Source organism: Myxocyprinus asiaticus, chromosome 14, assembly GCF_019703515.2.
Source record: "Myxocyprinus asiaticus isolate MX2 ecotype Aquarium Trade chromosome 14, UBuf_Myxa_2, whole genome shotgun sequence".
NCBI lineage: Eukaryota > Metazoa > Chordata > Actinopteri > Cypriniformes > Catostomidae > Myxocyprinus > Myxocyprinus asiaticus.
In genome coordinates this window covers 37631137-37651201 of record NC_059357.1, presented here as the reverse complement: position 1 = coordinate 37651201, position 20065 = coordinate 37631137, and the positions used below count along the sequence as shown (strand labels likewise).

The following is a 20065-nucleotide window of genomic DNA, read 5'->3' as shown; positions in this document are numbered from 1 at the left end:
GGCCATGTTGTGAACTAGGTCACCACTTTGTTAAATATGCAATATTAACTGCAAGGAACAAACACACATAAAGTTTCTGAAACATCACGCAACAGTGATATTGAACCTGAGTGTCCCTAGAGCACAGCAGACATGCCAAGATGTTTGAGCTAAAGATGCAACATGTGAAGCCCATCGAATAGTATCAAATAGTGGAATAGTTTAATTTAGCACACATGATATGGTTGAAAACTGCACAGAATCGAAAGATATACAGACTTCAGACTTTTGCTCTCCTCATCCTGATTGCTGTCTAGGATAAGTAATTGATATACATATATATATATATATATCCTCTTTTTCTCCCAATTTGGAATGCCCAATTCCTACTGTTTAGTAGGTCCTCGTGGTGGCACGGTTACTCACCTCAATCTGGGTGGCAGAGGACAAGTCTCAGTTGCCTCTGCTTCTGAGACCGTCAATCTGTGCATCTTATTACGTGGCTAGTTGTGCATGTCACCACGGAGACTCCCAGCATGCTACCCTCCGCAATCCATGCACAACTTACCACGCTCCCCATTGAGAGCAAGAACTACTAATCACGACCACGAGGAGGTTACCCCATGTGATTCTACCCTCCCTAGCAACCGGGCCAATTTGGTTGCTTAGAAGACCTGGCTGGAGTCACTCAGCACACCCTGGATTCCAGGGGTGGTAGTAAGCATCAATACTCGCTGAGCTACCCAGGCCCCCTCAGTAATTGAGATATTAAAGAGGTCTCATTTGTGTTTTTTCTAGGGATGTCCCAATACAGATACTGGGTCCGATACCACGCTCATGTACTTGTACTTGTGCTAGTAAAAATGCTCTGATACAAAAACAAAAAACAAAACAAAAAACATCCCATCTGTACAAATATCATTCTGTAAACATTCAGCACACAAATTAAAATCACGTTACGTCCTAATGTGATTATTAACCACAAAGGCTGCAATTTAATGAGATAAATACATCTCATCACGTGTGCTGCATGCTTCAAAGTGAATGTTCATACCTTTTAGAGCTCCTTGTCTCATACACGGAAAACACCATCATGAGCATCGTGCATTGTTTGTAGCAGATGACAGCGAGCAGAGTGCTAATTCACTTTGTAGCGCACGGCACATACAGACTACATTTTTATTTAATCAAATAGCAGACTTTTGTGGTTTAATAATCACATTGAGTTACGTAGCGACCTGCTTTTCCGGACTGTGACCTGCTTTTCCGTCAAAAACACACAGAAATGGAAACAGCTTCAAAATAAAAGCTTCCACCAAAATAAAGGCTCAATTTAAAAGGAAAGAAGTATGACAGAAATGTATCACTACTGTTTAGTTATGTAATATTAACTGTAATACTACTACTACTAATATTAATAATAATAAATTACTGGTTACTGTATTATATTTTAGTATCGCACATCTGTGATGCTCTGTTATGCAGAATTGTTTTGACAAAAATAACTCCAATGTTGTATTCTGGATTGTGCTGTGAGGAAAAGCTCTTCATTTGATAAAAATAATATAATATTATGTTGAAAAATGATTGTTCTGCTTTCTTTTGATTATAGTTTTAATGAATGCATTTATTTAGACACCATTTTGTTGAAAAAAATTAAATAAACTGTTGATATGGAATTCAGAAAAAAAGGTATTGGTAGTGTCAGTACTCGGGACATCGCTAGTTTTGGTCATTAAAAAGTTACAAAAGATAGAAAATAAAAAGTTTTATATTCTACCCGACACATTACACAATTTAACTTTCCTAACACATAATATGTGCCAAATTAATTACAGCACATTTCTGTGTGATGCAGTTGGACCTCTGATGTAAATACCAAATGGCTTTGGCTTGTAACTTGTGTTTCACCTTCCTGGAATAACAGGATGTAATTATCGATATCAAGTAGGCACTAAGCTACCAATTTGAAAAAGCGAGATGCATGGTTACTAGGCAACCGAATGTGAGATTCCTATAACATTAACAACACAAAGTTCTGAATAAAATAGATAGTAACAGGGAGATGAAAACAGATCTGGAGGGGAAAATTGACCTGAGGGACAAACAAAATGAAGCAAGCATCTGAAAGATCAGCCTGATCGGTACCATATATCAAACCAGAAGGAAACAGATTTTGCTGCAGAAAAAGCTGAATAATATATTGTTAAATTATACAACCTATAAACCTTTATTTCAGGCAAAATGCAGCTCTACTGTTGCCTCTGCAGCAACCCCAATAACTTGAGAATTGAGTAAATGGTAAAAAGAAAAATAGAAAACGTGATCTCTACATTTTTGAAAAAAAGATCTTTACGAGGCTTGTTGTACGTACTGCGTCAAGTTTCCTAAAATGAACACTAGAGGTGCTGCAATAATGACTTTTACTCACTTTCACACAAATCACGAGTAAAACCGCGGATTATCAGTTCATAAACACATACTTTTTGCTCCATGCTATCTTATGATATCAAAACACTTTTACTATAGTGCATAAGTTGTAAGGTGATACATTTTAATGTTTGCATTACATAATCAACTACATTTACAAGCTTGTTCGAGTGTGATTAATGTGCAGTAGCTTGCAACTTACGATGCAAAGGACTGGGCTATGAGTCCTGAAGAGCACAAAAGTCGACACATGAGCCGAAAGTGTCATAAGCACCACAAAATGACGTGGTTGCTTCAGCAGTTGTGTTTGTTTATCTCACATTTGCTTTTTATGTCAATTTCGGTTAGGTTTAGGGTAGGGAGCTAGGTTTTGTTGATTTAAAACTTGATACAGCATTAACCTTAAAAACCTCATCTGTTTGGGAGAAAATGTAACTCATTTTTAGCGCCTGTCTGTGGACATTTCACATAATATCATGTTGCAAAAATGTTGCCACAGTCACAACATTTTCATGAGATCAAAGTTCCTTCTTAATAGGCTTAACCAGCAAGACTTCCTTGGTTAACCAGCTTCACCAGAGAGACCCATCAGCCAGCACTAACCTGCATAAACCAGTGTGCACAAGCATCGTCCCTGTCTCTGCTGGCTTAAGCTGGTCTTTTCCGCAAGGAAACAGCCATCGAAGCTGCAAGTTTGCTTGGGTCAACTTGCCTGGGTTAGTTACTGTTTACAAACAAACGCTAGGTGGCGGCACTTCCGGGTTCTTTTGGCACTCCTTTGGGTGCTTTGTTCAAAACAAGCAAAAAATGTCCAAAAAGTGCTGTTTGCAGTTGTCACTCCCAAAACTTACAGTTCAATAACTGTTTGATTAAACTTTTTGTAACTTTGCAGTGTTCTGAAGTAGCTGCAATGACTGCCAATGTAACTTTCTGACACTCAGCAGTCTATCTTTTATTAGAAACTCTTATTATTAGAATACTTTTATCAAGCCTTTACTTCCTAATACCTTGAAAATGTTTATGTGGAGTCTCTTTTTTCGCCTCTTTTCTTGGTTCCTCCATGTTTCTATAAATAAACTCATTGTGAAATATGGCCATGTTTTATGCATATAAGAACTTGAATAATTTAAATAGGTATGCAATTCTCCATTTGTATGTTTCGTTTTCAGTGTTGGGTAAGTTAATTAAAAATAGTAATACACTACAAATTACTAATTATTTCTCTAAAATTGTAATAAGATTACTTTAATAATTACTTCATTTAAAAAGTAATCACATTACTAATTATAAGTCTATAATTATAAGACAATAAGTCGCAAGACCTTTCAGATGATGAAAAAAAAAAGTGATATATTCCGGATAATACGGTATGCAAACTTTTATTACAGACACTACACATCATTGTATGCATAATGTATATGGTTTTAGGTCTGGAATCTTCCAAACTATAACATTGTAAGAGGTTCATAGGGTGGGAAAGAAGGAAATGGAAAACTTAGGATTGCAACTCAAAGGTAGAACTTTAATAAAACAAACTCAAAGTGGCTTTTCAGCAGTACAATCATCAGATCAGGTCACACTTTTTTAACACAGTCTTTTCTCTCAGGTAGCTCTCTCTCTCTCCCCTTATCTCTAGCATGGTCCCTTTTTATCGCTCTCCCCAGTGCTTACTGCAATCAGAAACATTAGACATTATAGCACTCAGGTGTGTGCACCCTTACCGCTTTCTCTCTATACGGACGAACGCTTGACCTCGCCCCCGCCACCACAAACATCATTGCTGATTCACCAACAAAAGCCCCTGTGATTGCCCTAAATGGACCTGAGGCCCTCAGTCTCAATTAGTTACTAATTAATTTATGCTAATCCATCCCGTATGTGTCACAGCAGCAGTGAAGCACCACCCCTCACCTGTCAATCAACTGCTGCGCTAAAACAAGTGTTTTAAGTTTGCTGGTAAGAGCTGCTTTAAAAGGAAATAACCATCCGATTGGAAAATTTAAAAAAGCGGATACATACACAGTCACGAGAGTTTCACGGATCTTCTTCAGTGTGTCTGGTATCAACACAGATGACAAGCACAAACACCTGAAGCTCCTTTAATACAAGTAATCCACTAAAATAACTGATAATTCTGCTTGACATGTTGAGTTTGTGCTTAGATTAAATTTCAACCGCAACTGGGAGAAACAGCGCACTGTTTTTTACGCCCTTTCTTAGTCTTTTCTGATTTTGTTGTGCTTTAATATCATGCAGTAACACACTGACATAGTGATTGATGTATGTCGTCATGAAACAGAGATCCTCCCCTCCAAATACAATCACAAGTGGTCACAGGTGATGCATTAAAATGACTAGGTGTAAACACTGATGTGTCTCACCAGATCACCTGAGACGCATTGTAATACCAGGTGGAAACGGGGTCATAGAGAACCAAAACAGTATCAGAGCCTCTGATACTAGGAGGTGATGTGGGTTAAGCTGGCACATTAAAGTATGTTTAGTATTTTAAATACTTAATACCCCAAAGTGCAACTCCCTTTTCAACAGCCGCCATATTGAGTGTTTCTTCGATTTTGCCCATTCATTTTTCTGCCACTTATGCAGTACAAGACATGTGAAAAATGCAAATTGCACTCGAAAGACAAATCGTAGGCAAGCTGCTAGGAGAAATTAGTTTTACAATGCTAACAGAGCGCAACAATGCCCGCCCACTTTTTCTGCTATCTTGGTTCTAGAAGTATTTTTTCCATAGGAATTAAAAAAAAAAATCTCTTTAAAAAATAACCATCTATGAGGTCAATCTCAACATTACAAGCTTTGATTTGAAGCAAAGAAGTATTTAAGAACTGAACGAAAAGACAAATATACAAGACTCTACATAATGAACTGAATGAACTACAATCCCATGAAGTATTGAGAATGTTGTATATCGAATAAATAACTACATGAAAATATAAAACTATTGATTTAAAATAGTGCTGTCAGTCAATTAAAATTTTAATTGTGATTAATCGCATACATTTCTGTAGTAAATTGTGATTAATTGATTATGTAAATAAATTTGACTTTAAATATACTTCTTTTCCTGTGAAAATGCATTTATTTCCTTATTAGGAAAGACAGCAAAACAATATGTAACAACTTTATGCTTTATTAATATTTTCCAAACAAAGCCATCCACAGTATAAAGATAGAAATACACTAAAATATCACCAATTCAATTAACATTAAATGTTTCACAAAGTCTAAGTGGGAGTTTGACTAATTGAAAGAACTAGTCCCCACATAGGTTGCATATTCATTGCAATGGTCATTCAATCTCTTAAACTCTCATCCTCCACAATATTAACCTGCCAGTAGACTGAGGCTATCCATTTTTTTAGAGCAATCGCGAAGCCGTGTTCATGATTCGCATCAGGACTTCAGAGCAATTTTGAACTACACATGAAAAGCGCTTGCAGACAAAAAGGTCTCATTCTGTGATAGTTGATTAAATTGTTGATAATAAGTGTAGAAACAATATGTTTTTGATTTATTGCAAAATATTCATATATATACAATAATTTTAATAGTTTGAGAGTGTAGGGAGACCGAATTGATTGCATCATCCACAGTGCTTCATGGAAGTGGGCGGTCACTGCTGAGCACTTTTGTTGTGCTTTGTTTGCCGTGATTCTCGTTTTCCTATAATTTTTCACCATGAATTCTGCTATTAAACATGTTTTTTAAACATGACATTGAAATAATGCAGAGTGATAGCTTTTTTTTTCCTCCCAATTTGGAATGGCCAATTCCTAATGTGCTTTTAAGTCCTCATGGTCACACAGTGATTCGCCTCAGTCCGGGTGGTGGAGGACGAATCCCAGTTGCCTCCGCGTCTGAGATCGTCAACCCACGCATCTTATCATGTGGCTTGTTGAGTGCATTGCCACGGAGACATAGCGTGTGTGGAGGCTTCACGCCTCCCACAGCGGCATACATGCTCAACTCACCACGCGCCCCACCGAGAACGAACCACATTATAGCAATCACGAGGAGGTTACCCCATGTGACTCTACCCTCCCTAGCAACCAGGCCAATTTGGTTGCTTAGGAGACTTGGCTGGAGTCACTCAGCCCACCCTGGGATTCGAACTAGCAAACTCCAGGGGTGGTAGCCAGCCAGAGTGATAGCTTTGACAGAAACATATACAGTACAATCAACAACCTCTGGGCTCACAGTAGGTCTGTCTTTAAAGGTTCATGAGTTATCCTTAAAAATCAATTAATCTACTATATGGAAAAATGCAATTTTCACTTCCGGAACCAGACTGTTGTGCTCCTTTGCAACTGGAAGCATGTAAAGATGCCAATTATACATTATCTGTAGTGGCTGAATCCTGCAAGTTAGGCCAGAGTGCTTTCATACAATTTCAAACTCTACTGCAGTTCACATGAACATCGGGTGATTCACTGGTGCTCACTAAGTTTGAAAAAACACTTTCAAATCAATCAAATTAACCAAACGTTGATGTCAAACAGCCTCAGAACTGCACCAAAAGCTCTAGTGTGAATGCTCTTTAAAACATCCCCATGCAAAAACACACCACAGCAACCAAATACACATCCAGTTTCTGCTCTCAGCTTGGTAATCCTACTCAATCTGGGTTAGAGCTCATCTGTAATGTATTCTGACCTGAGCGTGCATGTCCTCTGAGCCAAGCAGAGGGGGAAAACAGATTAACAGAGACAAAGATTGTGAGGGGACCACAGTGCCCACTCCAAACAGTGGATTCGTTCTGGTAATTGGACCCTGCATTAGAGAGAGTCCACCAGCCCTTAATTGCTTTGCAGACATCTATTACTGCACCATAATGAGTATTATTTCAAAAGGCCTGGGCTATGGAACAAGAGTAGGGAGTGAAGTTGCTTTCTCATGTCTTCACCACTAATTATGATAACACCTTGTTCTCCAACAGGTGGACCAGTAACTCCTTTCTCTGTGTGCACTCAGTGCAGTGACTGATCACCACTAAGCAGTGGACGAGGAGCATCACACCAGCAGCATTCGCATGAGTTCTGTCTCTGTGCTGCTGACACTGCACACCTGCACGCCCCCAGAGACACAGAGGTGGAGGCAGGAGAAGAGAAGAGATGGAAGAAGAACCTCTTTATAGAAGCATTTCCCATCTAATTAAAAACTAGGCCACTGCAGAGCAACGAAGAGACGCCATGATGGCTGAAAAAAGACACTGTCCCTGTGACTTACATCAAATATAGGGCAGGCTAATGATAGAGCTACAGTAGGAGAGCTAAGTCTCAGCTTCTGTGCCAATGCTTGCATACATTGACCCTGCCTTTGTGCTAGGAAACATTTTTGAACTGGCAAAACTTTAAAGAGCATTTTCTAGTATCTAAGAATGGAGGTGTCACAGTGTCTTCAAAGAGAGAATGATCACAAAAGAGCAAACATCTAGAAACTCAGACATTGTACTACAGGGATGCGAAATATATTGGTGACCATATGAGTATCTACCAATATTAGGATTTTTTATTTTTTTATTAAGTCTGAATTGGCTAATTTGTGAAGTTATTAATGTCTCTGTTTCAAACCTTAAGAGCTGCCTTGCTGTCTAATGCCAACAGAAAAACTGTTAACTGGTTAACTGGTAGTTACCTTACAATGTATGGTAAAAAATATATATATTATTTAACAAGAAAATACATGCCATTTTACAGCAAAATAAATAAAAAATGTTTTTTTTTAAGTAAAAAGTATGATTTATCTTATAGTTAACAGAAAATGTAATACACAATACACGTAGCCTACTTTTACAACAATAATTGAAGTCCTTGCGTGACCCACATTTGCTTTTATTTTTAGATTTATGTTTCTTCTTATTTTTGATATCAGTTATGCACATTGGGGTGTTTTATGTTAAATATTATATTGTTTGGCAAGAAAAATTAGGTGAACCCTTTGGAATTACCTGCATTTGTGAACAAATTTGTCTTAAAATCTGGTTTGATCTTCAATAATGAACGAACACAATCTGGTTTAACTAATAACACACAAATTATTGTATTGTACATATTGAATACATCATTTAAACATTCAAAGTGTAGGTTAAAAAAAGTATGTGAACCCCTAGGCTAATTACATTAACAAAAGCTAAGCAGAGTCAGGAGTTGGCAAACCTGTCATCCAATTAATGAAACAAGATTGGAGGTGTGGGTTAGAGCTACTTTGACTTTTAAAAGCACTCAAACATTTTGAGTTTGCTACTCACAAGAAGCATCTGCTGATGTGGACCAAGCCTTGCAAAAAAGAGATCTCAGTAGACCTACGATCATTAATTGTTGCTTTGCATAAAGCTCGAAAGTGTTACAAAGTAATTTAGAAGAGCTTAGATATTCATCTGTCCACAGTTAGACAAATTTTCTATAAATGGAGATGATTTAGTACTGTGGCTACTCTCCCTAGAAGTGGTCATCCAGCCAAGGTGATACAAAGGGAACACCGCAGAATGCTCAATGAGGTAAAAAAAAAAGAACCCTAGAGTGACAGCTTAAGACTTGAAGGAATCATTGGGACTGGTTAACATCTCTGTTCATGAGTCTACTATACAGAAAACATTAAACAGCCATGGTGTATATGGCAGGACACCACGAAAGAAGCCGCTGCTTTCTAACAAATACATTGCTGCACACCTGAAGTTTGCCAAAGACCACCTTGACACTCCACAATGCTAATGGGGAAAATGTTTTATGGACTGATGAAACTAAGGTTGAACTGTTTGGGAAGAACACGCAGCACTATTTATGGCATAAAAAGGGCACCGCATATCTACATGAAAATATCATCCCAACGGTGAATACTATTGAGGGAGCATCACGATTTGTGGCTGCTTTGCTGCTTCGGGGCCTGGACTGCTTGCCATCATTGAGGGCAAAAATTAATTCCCAAGTTTATCAAAATATCCTACAGGATAATATCAGGGTGGCTGAGAACCAGCTGAAGCTCAGCAGAAGTTGGGTGATGCAGCAGGACAATGAACCTAAACCTTGAAGTAAATCCACTACAGAATGGCTTCATTTTCCACCTTTTGAAGTGGCCCAGTCAGAGCCCAGACCTCAACCCAATAGAGATGCTTTGGAATGACCTCAAGAGAGCCGTTTACACTAGACGTCCTAAGAATATGGCTGAGCTGAAGCAGTTCTGTAAGGAACAATGGTCCAAAATTCCTTCTGAACATTGAGCAGGTCTAATCTGCAGTTACCGGAAACGCCTGGTTAAGGTTATTGCTTATGAGGATCGACTAGTTATTAAATCCAAGAGTTCACTAACTTTTTCCACAGCACTGTCAATGGGATGTGTTCAATAAAGGCATGAAATAGTATAATTGTTTGTGTGTTTTTAGCTTAAGCACATTGTATGTGTCTATCCTTGTGACACTGATGAAGATGACATCACATTTAATGACTAATTAATGCAGAAAACCAGCTAATTAAATCTTGCCACAAACTAGAAAGACTTGTGAAAACCACAAGCTACAATCAGATTGCCTGAATTAATATGCAACATCTAGGAGTCAGGGTGCACAGGTTTTTATCAGTCCGACAAACTTTGCCATTATTTTTGTCTATAGTATATTGTGTTTGTCTATACTTGTGACTTAGATGAAGACGAGATCACATTTAATGACCAAATAATGCAGAAAACCAGCAAATTCCAAAGGGTTCACATAATTTTTCTTGCCATTGTATGTACATTTTATGCATGTCACATGAACAACTCGACACTCTCAACTTAAGTCTTTGGCATTACCATGCAGTATGTTGCTAAGCTAAAGTCAGTAAGTCCAAAAAAATTAACAGCACAAACAAATATTGGGGGAAAAAGTCAATTTGAATGAAATGGAACTAATTTTATCGCTACTTTTCTGTACTGAATGAATTACATTTTTAAAACTGTAATGTATTTTAAAATGAAATTTTTCTCAAATCTGTCCACCATCTTTAATTATTTTTTCACTGTCACTCACTATACATTCTGGCACTTACTTATTCATAAAGAAACCATTCAGTGCTGTCTTTATTTTGCTGCCTAGTTTTGTGAACAGCCTATGAAGTCTTAAAATGCTGTTTAGGTAGGCAGTTCACTAGCAGTACATCTCAATCAGCTCCCTAGCTCTCTATGTCATGAATCAGTATAATTCAGGCAATGACAAGGGTGTTCATCCACTGAACATTGGAACACTTATGACTCAATCACCTGTGACACGATAATGAGCTTGTGCATTAAAACACAACTAGTATTAACCAACAATATCGCTGTAGATATGACGCTGTTGTGCATTTTCGTTGTAAATATTCAAATGTACAGTGTAATTATGAAAGATAAATGACTTAAATAAAGAAATACAAATATAAAGGAGTATATTTTTAAACGTATTTATATTTATATATAATCTTGTAATATATCTTATATTTAACGTTCTTATATTTAAAAGATTGTTTCTCTTTCACGGTCATTATGGATGAAAGACGTTACAAACAACATCTCTTTTAACACTTGTGATTCAAAAAGTAAAGTTACTCAGAGGTCCTTAGAGGACAAAAATGTCTGTATCAAAAAACTGCCATAAAAATATATTAATATTATTTTCCACTTTCAATTAGTTTATTTTTTTAACCAACATCAGTCCTGATCATAACTACCAAATATTCATTAATGTTCAGGATTTTAACCCTTTAAATGGCAATTTGTTTACATAATGCCAGTGTTGTTTTTCACACACAAGTTGGTGCAGCTATCATTATGAGGACTTTCCATAGACATAATGATTTTTATACTGTACGAACTATAGATTCTATCCCCTAACCCTAACCCTACACCTAAACCTAACTCTCAAACATCATTTAGTATGTTTTTTAAACGATTTAAATTATGGGAACACTAGAAATGTCCTCATAAACCACATTTATAGCATAATACCCTTGTAATTACCAGTTTGTAACCTACAAAAAAAGTCCTCGTAAACCACTTAAACCTGCACACCCACACAATTTTAGTTTCATCATTTATTCAATTGGCCTGCAGTGCTCTATAATACAGCAAACAGAAAATAGGGAAAAAGCATGTATTTGCTCCATAGTCTAAAGATGAGAAAAATGGTGCCATCTGGTGGAAAATAAAAATAAAAAAAATTACATTTTGAAGCTAGGGCTCCGGAATGAAAGCATAATATCGTAAAATTCATGATTTTATGCTTTAATGGTACTGGGATCAATTTAATGGGTTTCAATGGGGACATTTTTGTCCTTAAGTTCCTGAGTGTAACTATTTTGTGTACACAGTGTATTATAGATGTATTATACCGAGGCTGAAATATCAAAATTCCCCCCAAAATACACACCATTGCAAAATGTATGCCTTTGGCATTAACACAGCCAAAATGATCGAAAAAAAAAAATTATGAAAAAGACAAAAATGTCCCGAAGGTCACACAAGGATTAAAGATAAAATAAGGCTTTGACTTCATAGTTTTACACCAGTGCTCGTCTTCTAATGACTTGAAAGACTTCAGAACATGACAAAGTTTCTTGTAAGGGATTATAGTGAGCAACGATGGTCCCTGGTTTTTAAGGTTAATTTTTGTGATTGAGACTGCCCTAGAACTGGCCGACTCCCTGATCAGTGCCCTGACTACTGAACTAGGGAGCTGATTGAGATGCAACCCAGGTTTTTAAGCAGTGCTATAATATCAAGGTTTATTTTCTGCAACTCAAATGCTAACTCTTAATTTGAACTTTTAATGAAATTTTGATGACGTCAAAACAATAACTATTAAAAAAGTTAAAAATGTTCTATGCCAGACTACTAACATATGAAACAGTTAGCCTTTGTATCTAATGTACATTACAATGTTTTGATGCTTGATTTCACCGATAGCATGTCAAATACATTGAAACATAACTTTGACTAGCCTACTTTTTTTTTCAACATTAAACAAAACCATTTTGATTTAAAATATCTGCCATAATCAGGAATAACATAAAAATAATTATCTGTATTATTGACCATTTAAACATATAAATTCAGATCGATTTGAAATAAAGTACAATTAGAGCATGCTAACATGAATTTATTTAGCTTCACTGGAAAACCCTCTGAATCCTTGTAGCTTTGCTGCAGAAGAAATATTAGTAGCTTATATCAATAAGCTAACAAACACATAATATAACACAACATCTTCAGCATATGACTAATGGGTTTCAGTCTCACAACATGACAGTGGCAATATATGAGATTTGATGAGTCATCCAATCTGAGCATAAACATCAACCTGGATTGCATTTCTATGCACTACAAGGGGACACTGTTCCGATTGCTTGATCCGAACCTAAGTTTGATTCCTCTACCATTACAATACTTGGCTTTGTAATACAATATGTTTGCAATACGTGTACCACCATGAGTACTAGCGGCAGATGTTTACCACTCTAGCTAGGTAACGACTAACAAATGGAAAGTGTTGTTCACAAAAATGAAAGCTACTTGCCAAAGGCAATTTCTGTGGACACAAGAAGCAATGAAAAATTCCTTATACTATTGGCAAATTGTATGCTATCAATAGCGATGTACTTTCACAAGCTAAACGGGATTGCTTTAACAGTTATGGTGAACCCCAAGAAGTCATCGCTTGAGTCCCCATTCACTTTCATAAGTAAATGATGACAAAATGTCACTTTAAAATTCATTACTAACCCATCTTTAAACAACCAACACTCAGTAAAAGCATTAATAAGGACTCAATAAATAACAGATATACAGTATACCACTCATGGACGATTGCTCTCTGGAAGGATTCCCCTGCAATGTGTGGGCATGTTTGTTACGCTGGGCCATAAATCAACATATACACTGTTCCCTATCTCTGCTGACAGTGAAAAAAAAACACACATCTCTGAAAGCACTTACATACTACCCCCTGTAAAAAAACAAGCTGGCATTTCTGAGGGAAGGGGAGGCTGCCACACTTCCTGAGAGAAAAAACACTAGAGGCAGTGCAAAACCCCCCAAAAAACAAACAAACTCACAAACACTTACAGCCACAAAAACATGAATGAGAGGACTATAAATAAATTCCCAATGAGAACAATGTGTGTAAGGGCACAAATACTGCCCATGAGCTAGACACACACATACATGGAGCAGTGGGTGTGTAGTTATTTTCACCACACTGGGCAAATGGAATGTGATTTACAGATGAAAAATTAAAACAGTGGGGAGGGTTGGGGAAAAAGCTATAAAAGCATTGTGGACAAATGTCAAATGCGTAAATACAAATGTATAGCTACATCAAGGCTAGGCAGTATGACATATATATTGTTTAATGGTAGAAATATGTCAACATTTCTGGTAGAGATTCTGCTATACTCTTTATACCATGGTAGATATAATTGTGCAGCTATCAGTGGGCAGGATTGCTTCTGCAAAGAAACATGGAGTAATGTAAATATACAGAGTGGGGCATTTTCCAAACAAGTCAAGACTACAAAGAATATGCTATTACAGGGATAGTTCACCCAAAAATGAAAATTCTCTCATCATTTACTCACCCTCATGCCATCCCAGATGTGTATGACTTCCTTTCTTCTGCAGAACACAAATGAATCTTTGTAGAAGAATGTTTTCAGCCCTGTAGGTCCATACAATGCAAGTGAATGGTGACCATAATTTTGAAGGTCCAAAAAGCAATAAAGGAAGCATAAAAGTAAACCATATGATTCCAGTGGTTTAATCCATTTCTTCTGAAGTAGGGATGTGCCAGAAGCCGAATACCTTATTCGGAAAGGCACGAATAATGACTTCAAAATGAATAACGGATTCATCCGAATAATAATTTTTTTTTCGTATGACTAATTATCCAAGAGGCACAAGGATAAAGCGACATTTTAAATAAACATTTACAAAATTACAACGAATTTATGAATCTGTGCAGCCAATATTTCTAAAGTGTAATCCTTATAAATGAAAATGCGCACGTTGTGATTTCAAATCGGATGGGTGCGGTCTCTGTTATTTGTGTGCATCTGGAACTTATCAAGTGTAAAATTAAGATACAACATCATATACACTTTCAACTTCTTGAAATGTCTATGCTAATGTATCACATGATTCACACGTGATTCTCATGTATTCATTTATAGCCTAAACCTGAGCACGATGTTAAATTCCTGATCCGAAGTGAGGATTTCACATCGGAGCTCGTCTATCCGTCTCTTCAAGTTGACCACATTTATATTCACATCAGTGATTTGGGTAATTATCTGGTTAAGACTTTGTGGTTAGAACGCTCCATAAAGGTTTAAATGCCCCATAGTGTATTCATCTATTTGGAATATGCCTGCTTATATTAAAATGAAGAAACTGAAACATGCTCCGTCTTTCTTTTTTCTTCTTCTTTAAACTGTGCTACCTCTGGTAAGGTGCTATATAAATGTAACATTATTACTATCATCATTATTATTATTTAACTAAATAATGGTGTCTTATCATAAACATTCCTGATAGATTTACATGGACTTTCATGTTTGTAGGCTATATTGATTTTATTTTCATTTCTTTTATTGTTTGAATTTGTATTTATTATTCAATGAAAAATGTGTGCTTGACATTTCACATTTTGCTTGACACTTCCTGCCTCCAGAATAATTTTGTTAAACATGCACAGACAAACAAAAATTCTGTTTCATGCAGATATTAATATCAGAAATACCAGGAGAAACCAAAGTTAACAACATATTCCACAGTTAATGTATCCTACAAATGCAGCTTTATATGGTAAGAAATAAAATAATAAATTATATATATTTTTTAAATAATTGTTGTATAATAATAATAATAATAATAATAATAATTATTATTATTATTATTATTATTATTATTATTATGTTAATATTATGAAAAGGCATATACAAAGCATATTTTATTAATAAAAACTATAAATGTAAGAGTAACATTTAAAAATGGGCATTTCATTTAGTTTTTACGCACTTCCGTTTTAAGCCCCGCCCACACCCGGTTCTATCCAAATACAGAGACAGATACAGATCATTTTGCCATATGAACAGATACATATACAAATACGTATAATGGCTTCGCTGCACACCCCTATTCAGAAGCGAAATAATAAGTGTGGGTGAGGAACAGATCAATATTTAAGACATTTTTTACTATAACTCTCCACTTTCACTTTCACATTTTTCTTCTTTAATTTTTGGCAATTCACATTCTTTGTGCATATCGCCACCTACTGGGCAGGGAGGAGAATGTATACTAAAAAAGGACTTAAATATTGATCTGTTTTTCACCCACACCTATCATATCACTTCTGAAGATAAAGATTTAGCCACAGGAGTCTTATGGATTACTTTTATGCTGTTTTTATTTGCTTTTTGGAGCTTCAAAGTTCTGGTCACCATTCACTTGCATTGTATGGACCTACAGAGCTGAAATATTCTTCTAAAAATCTTTGTGTTCAGCAGAAGAAAGAAAGTCATTACATCTGGGATGGCATGAGGGTGAGTACATGATGAGATATTTTTCATTTTTGGGTGAACTATTCCTTTAATGACTATAAAGCAAAGCAGTTGTTTTCAGTTGCCAAGCAACATTAAAACAAGGCACATTATTATAGAATTCAAATGTGTGGTCACAGCAGAAGCTATCTGTTTTATAAAGTTAGTTTCACTATTTTGAGTCTTTAGTTTTCAACTCAAGTGTGACATGATGTGACACTGTTTTTGCACTGATGTCAGGCTTATCATTTATTTGTTATGAATAACCTTATATTTTGGTTTGCATCCATCATGTTCTGAATAAAAATGACAATAATCAAATTAAATAAAGTACTTTTCATTATAAGAAGTATTTAAATTTACAGGATTAAGGCATTACCATGTTATCTTATATATAAACAATTTTTCAATGAAATTACAGCAAATAACATAACTATTTGTAACATATACCATTACTGTGATATAAAATTATTCTGTAATAGATGTTTGTCATTTTACCCACCCCTAATATACACAAATGTCACCGAGTCAATTGAGTATATACAGTAAGTTAAAATCACCTTTGTGATGTAAACCACATGATTTGTAGGCTGCTTGCTGTCTCGTGCAGTCTTAATGTGTTCAGGCAGCAGCCCTGGGCCACTGGACCTAAACTATAAAGGAATCTTTGCCTTGTGAGGAACTATAGTGTAATTACATTTTAATTACACACATATAACAGAGTAATAACATATTCCATCCTCTGATAAATAGCCTTCTTGAACAGTTTAAAGCACAAAGATGGTGGTGATAATGGATATCAGAAGTCAGTGACGTAACAAGGGCCATTGATCACATCTTACACTGCATTACTTCTACATAAGTCTGTCAAGGTCACGAACAGAGTATATAATTACATACCATGCCACTCTCAGCTGGTATTGAGTGATGTGACTCTTGTGATAGTACATGACAGAAACATGCAAATCTATTTTACAAAGCAAACCTTAGTCCAGCGTGCCCCTTCCCAGCCCTGGAACATTTTACTGCATCTCAGGACACTGCTGTTTAGGAAACATGTTGTTTCTCATTACGAACAGAATGCCACAGCAGACCACTACCACTGTTCCCTGGACATTGCTGAGGAAAGGTGGGGAATACTAATGAAGGGCTAACGTACAAACGCACACAAACACACACACAAAATGTGATGCCCTGAATTGGCCAGGCTTGCCATTTTCCAGTACCCTGCTAATGACAGCCAGAGACAATGAAAGCAAATCTGACTTCTAAATCTGACATGTATTTGAAATGATGACCCACAACACTGATGAATAATCTCCCAGCAAGGAGCTGCCCGATAGCAAAGCACACCTTTTGGCCCTACGCACTGCCTCGCGTAGACAAGCTGTTCTCAATACCAGGTGGGGAGAGAGGTGGGGTGGGCGAGGAATGTAACAAACAAATGGAGCATGTGAAAGGTCAAATGTTGCACACCCACTCCAGCATAAACAGGATAAATGTTGGCGCAACCATGATGCACAACTGACCAAAAATAAAGAAATATCTCTTCCTCTCTGTCAAAATGATGTCGCTTCTTTTTATTTTTAAAACTTTATTTGCACAACCCACAGTATAATGTATTATGTTCTGCATGCATGGAAATGTGAAGCAGGAGTGACTAAAAAAAAAAGGAATTATTGATTACACTTTACATTAATATTTCCTTTGTTGAGAGATTATAAAAGGGTTTATTAATGACTAAAAATCATTGATATGCAGTTATAACAACATTAATAAAAAGACCAACATTCATGTAATACAACAGTGGGCCATTTTATCTCATATGTTATAAATGCTTAATAAATATAGTTATTCATACTTAATATACTTATTCAAATTAATCCAAAAATAAAATGCCCAAATTCATGATTTATGTCACAATGCAGCAAAAATAGACAATTACACTGAAATTAAAAGGAGGGATTATGTCATTACAGTCCACCTTGTATTTATATTATATTAATTACTGTAATATCTTGAATCATGTGTTGTCACTTTTGATATTAAAGAATGGTTCTACTCTGAGTGGTTTCCCAACTTACCTAGTCCTAATTACATAAAGTCCTCTGCAAAAACACATTTCAGGTATTCATGCTTATTCACAACATATATCATAATAGTAAAGCATAATGACCATTAAACTATACTGAACTTTACTTTTATGTACATAAGGTTGTAATGTTGACACCTCCTTTATAAATGCTTCATATGTGTCCACTTCACATTTACTTTACAAACAACTAATGCTGAATAAGTGTTATAAAGCATTTATAACATGTAATGTAGTATGGCTCACTATTTGGCAAGTATCACATGAAAGCTGCTCTGTTTAAATCATGCTGTTACAACTGTATATAAATTATTTATAATGCATTTGTAAATTAATTATTAATCATTAATAAACCCCTTTAGAAGCCCTTTACAAAGGGAACATTAATGTTATTAAAATTAAAGTGTAACTGAATTATTATTATTATTATTATTATTATTCAGAAACAGCTTTTAAAACATATTGGCAGTTCTCAATATATTGCATTAATTACTTCATGTTCTACATGCATGGAAATCTGAAGCCATGCTGTCTGAAGCAATGATGACCTTCTACTACATCAGTGACAGATCTTTCTGGTGTACTGCACCCAACTCCTCCTTATTCCAGAGCTCAGTGCGTGATGAAAACATTGCGCCTTTCTCGTTTTCCCTCATATGCATCAGCTGTACATGTCACACTCACACCTCTCATTCAAACCAGTTAGATCTGATAGAGCAGGGAGACAAAAAGCTGCATTTGATGGAAATATACCCGTGAGACGTTTGTGCGTCCTGATATCTGTGCCACGGGGAACCTCTGAGGGGCATTGCGCCGGAAAAACTACCTCTGCAGTGAACCATTTACGCATAATACGCAAAGGAGAAATGCATGCACAACCTCCGATTGTGGATTTATAATAATGCATAACATTACATGAAGATGATAATGCATGAAGCTATTTAAAGATGCGTTGCGCAGTCAGGAAGACGTGATTTTTGATGGCTCAGACCAACACTTGCGTATAAACATATGTATTTATACATGCCAAACCAGTGAAAGTTTGAATGGGAAAATATACCTGAAATCTGAATTCGAAACCACTGCAGTTTGGGATGGTTTCTCATTCAAACTTTCACTGTTTTTTAAATATATAAATAAATAAATAAATATTAAATAAACTTTGTCACGCCATGAAATGATCACATTAAAAGATCATAGCGCTCACCTGCCAACAGTCTGGTTGGCGAGCTGTCGCATCCGATTGAATTGCTTCTTCATTTTTGTATTTTTTCTTTTTTTTTTTTTTTTTCTGCGTTAACACCTCAAGCGCAAAACACTCCGCATTTCTCTCAAAATAAAGGCCCGTATTCCGGTGCGAACATCCACATTATTCCCGTCACACGCCCTCATGGCAAACAGAAAAAGGATGGAAACGTCCTGAGATGCATCTTTCAATGCATTTTTGCGCTGCGCTTGACTGCTCTCTGTAAAAGAGATGCTGCTTGCTGGGCGATTCTCAACTCGGGCAAAGTGACAGCAGCGGAACGACACGAGCGCGGTGCAGGATGGGAAATGTAGTTTTACACGACGTGCTAGTGTTATTGAGTATGTGGAGCGAACTGTCGTTTCACCAGGTCTGCAGAGCAATTTAAAACAGGACAAAGAGTAGGCAAACAATAATAAATAATAAATAGTAACACTATTTTCAGCCAAAACCCAACAGTTAGCCTAATTTATTTATGTATTATTACAGTAAAATCACAATGGGATCTCCTTCAAACAGTGCAAGAAGATAACAGAACTTTCCAGATTATATATATATATATATATATATATATATATATATATATATATATATATATATATATATATATACACACACATTTCTAAAATAAAATAAGTAAAGAACAATAAGGAAATAACAGAAGAGGCTATACAACACATAGACACGAAATATATTTCTAGGAATATTATTGAACAGTACGTGAGCTGAACTCTGGGTCTTTATAAAGAA

The 20065-nt window shown here is 36.2% G+C and overlaps 1 protein-coding gene across 11 annotated transcripts in view; it reads right to left on the bottom strand.

Annotated features, from left to right (window-relative positions):
- LOC127451677 (rho GTPase-activating protein 44-like) overlaps positions 1-19601 on the bottom strand; it is a 99276-nt gene extending 79675 nt beyond the window's left edge. For all 11 annotated transcript variants that reach the window (XM_051716534.1, XM_051716536.1, XM_051716542.1 and 8 more), the window contains exon 1: positions 19277-19601. In XM_051716534.1, the coding sequence (XP_051572494.1) occupies positions 19277-19329 (53 nt within the window). In that variant the 5' untranslated portion in view covers positions 19330-19601. The remainder of the gene's footprint in view (positions 1-19276) is intronic.
- Between the last annotated feature and the right edge of the window lie 464 nt (positions 19602-20065).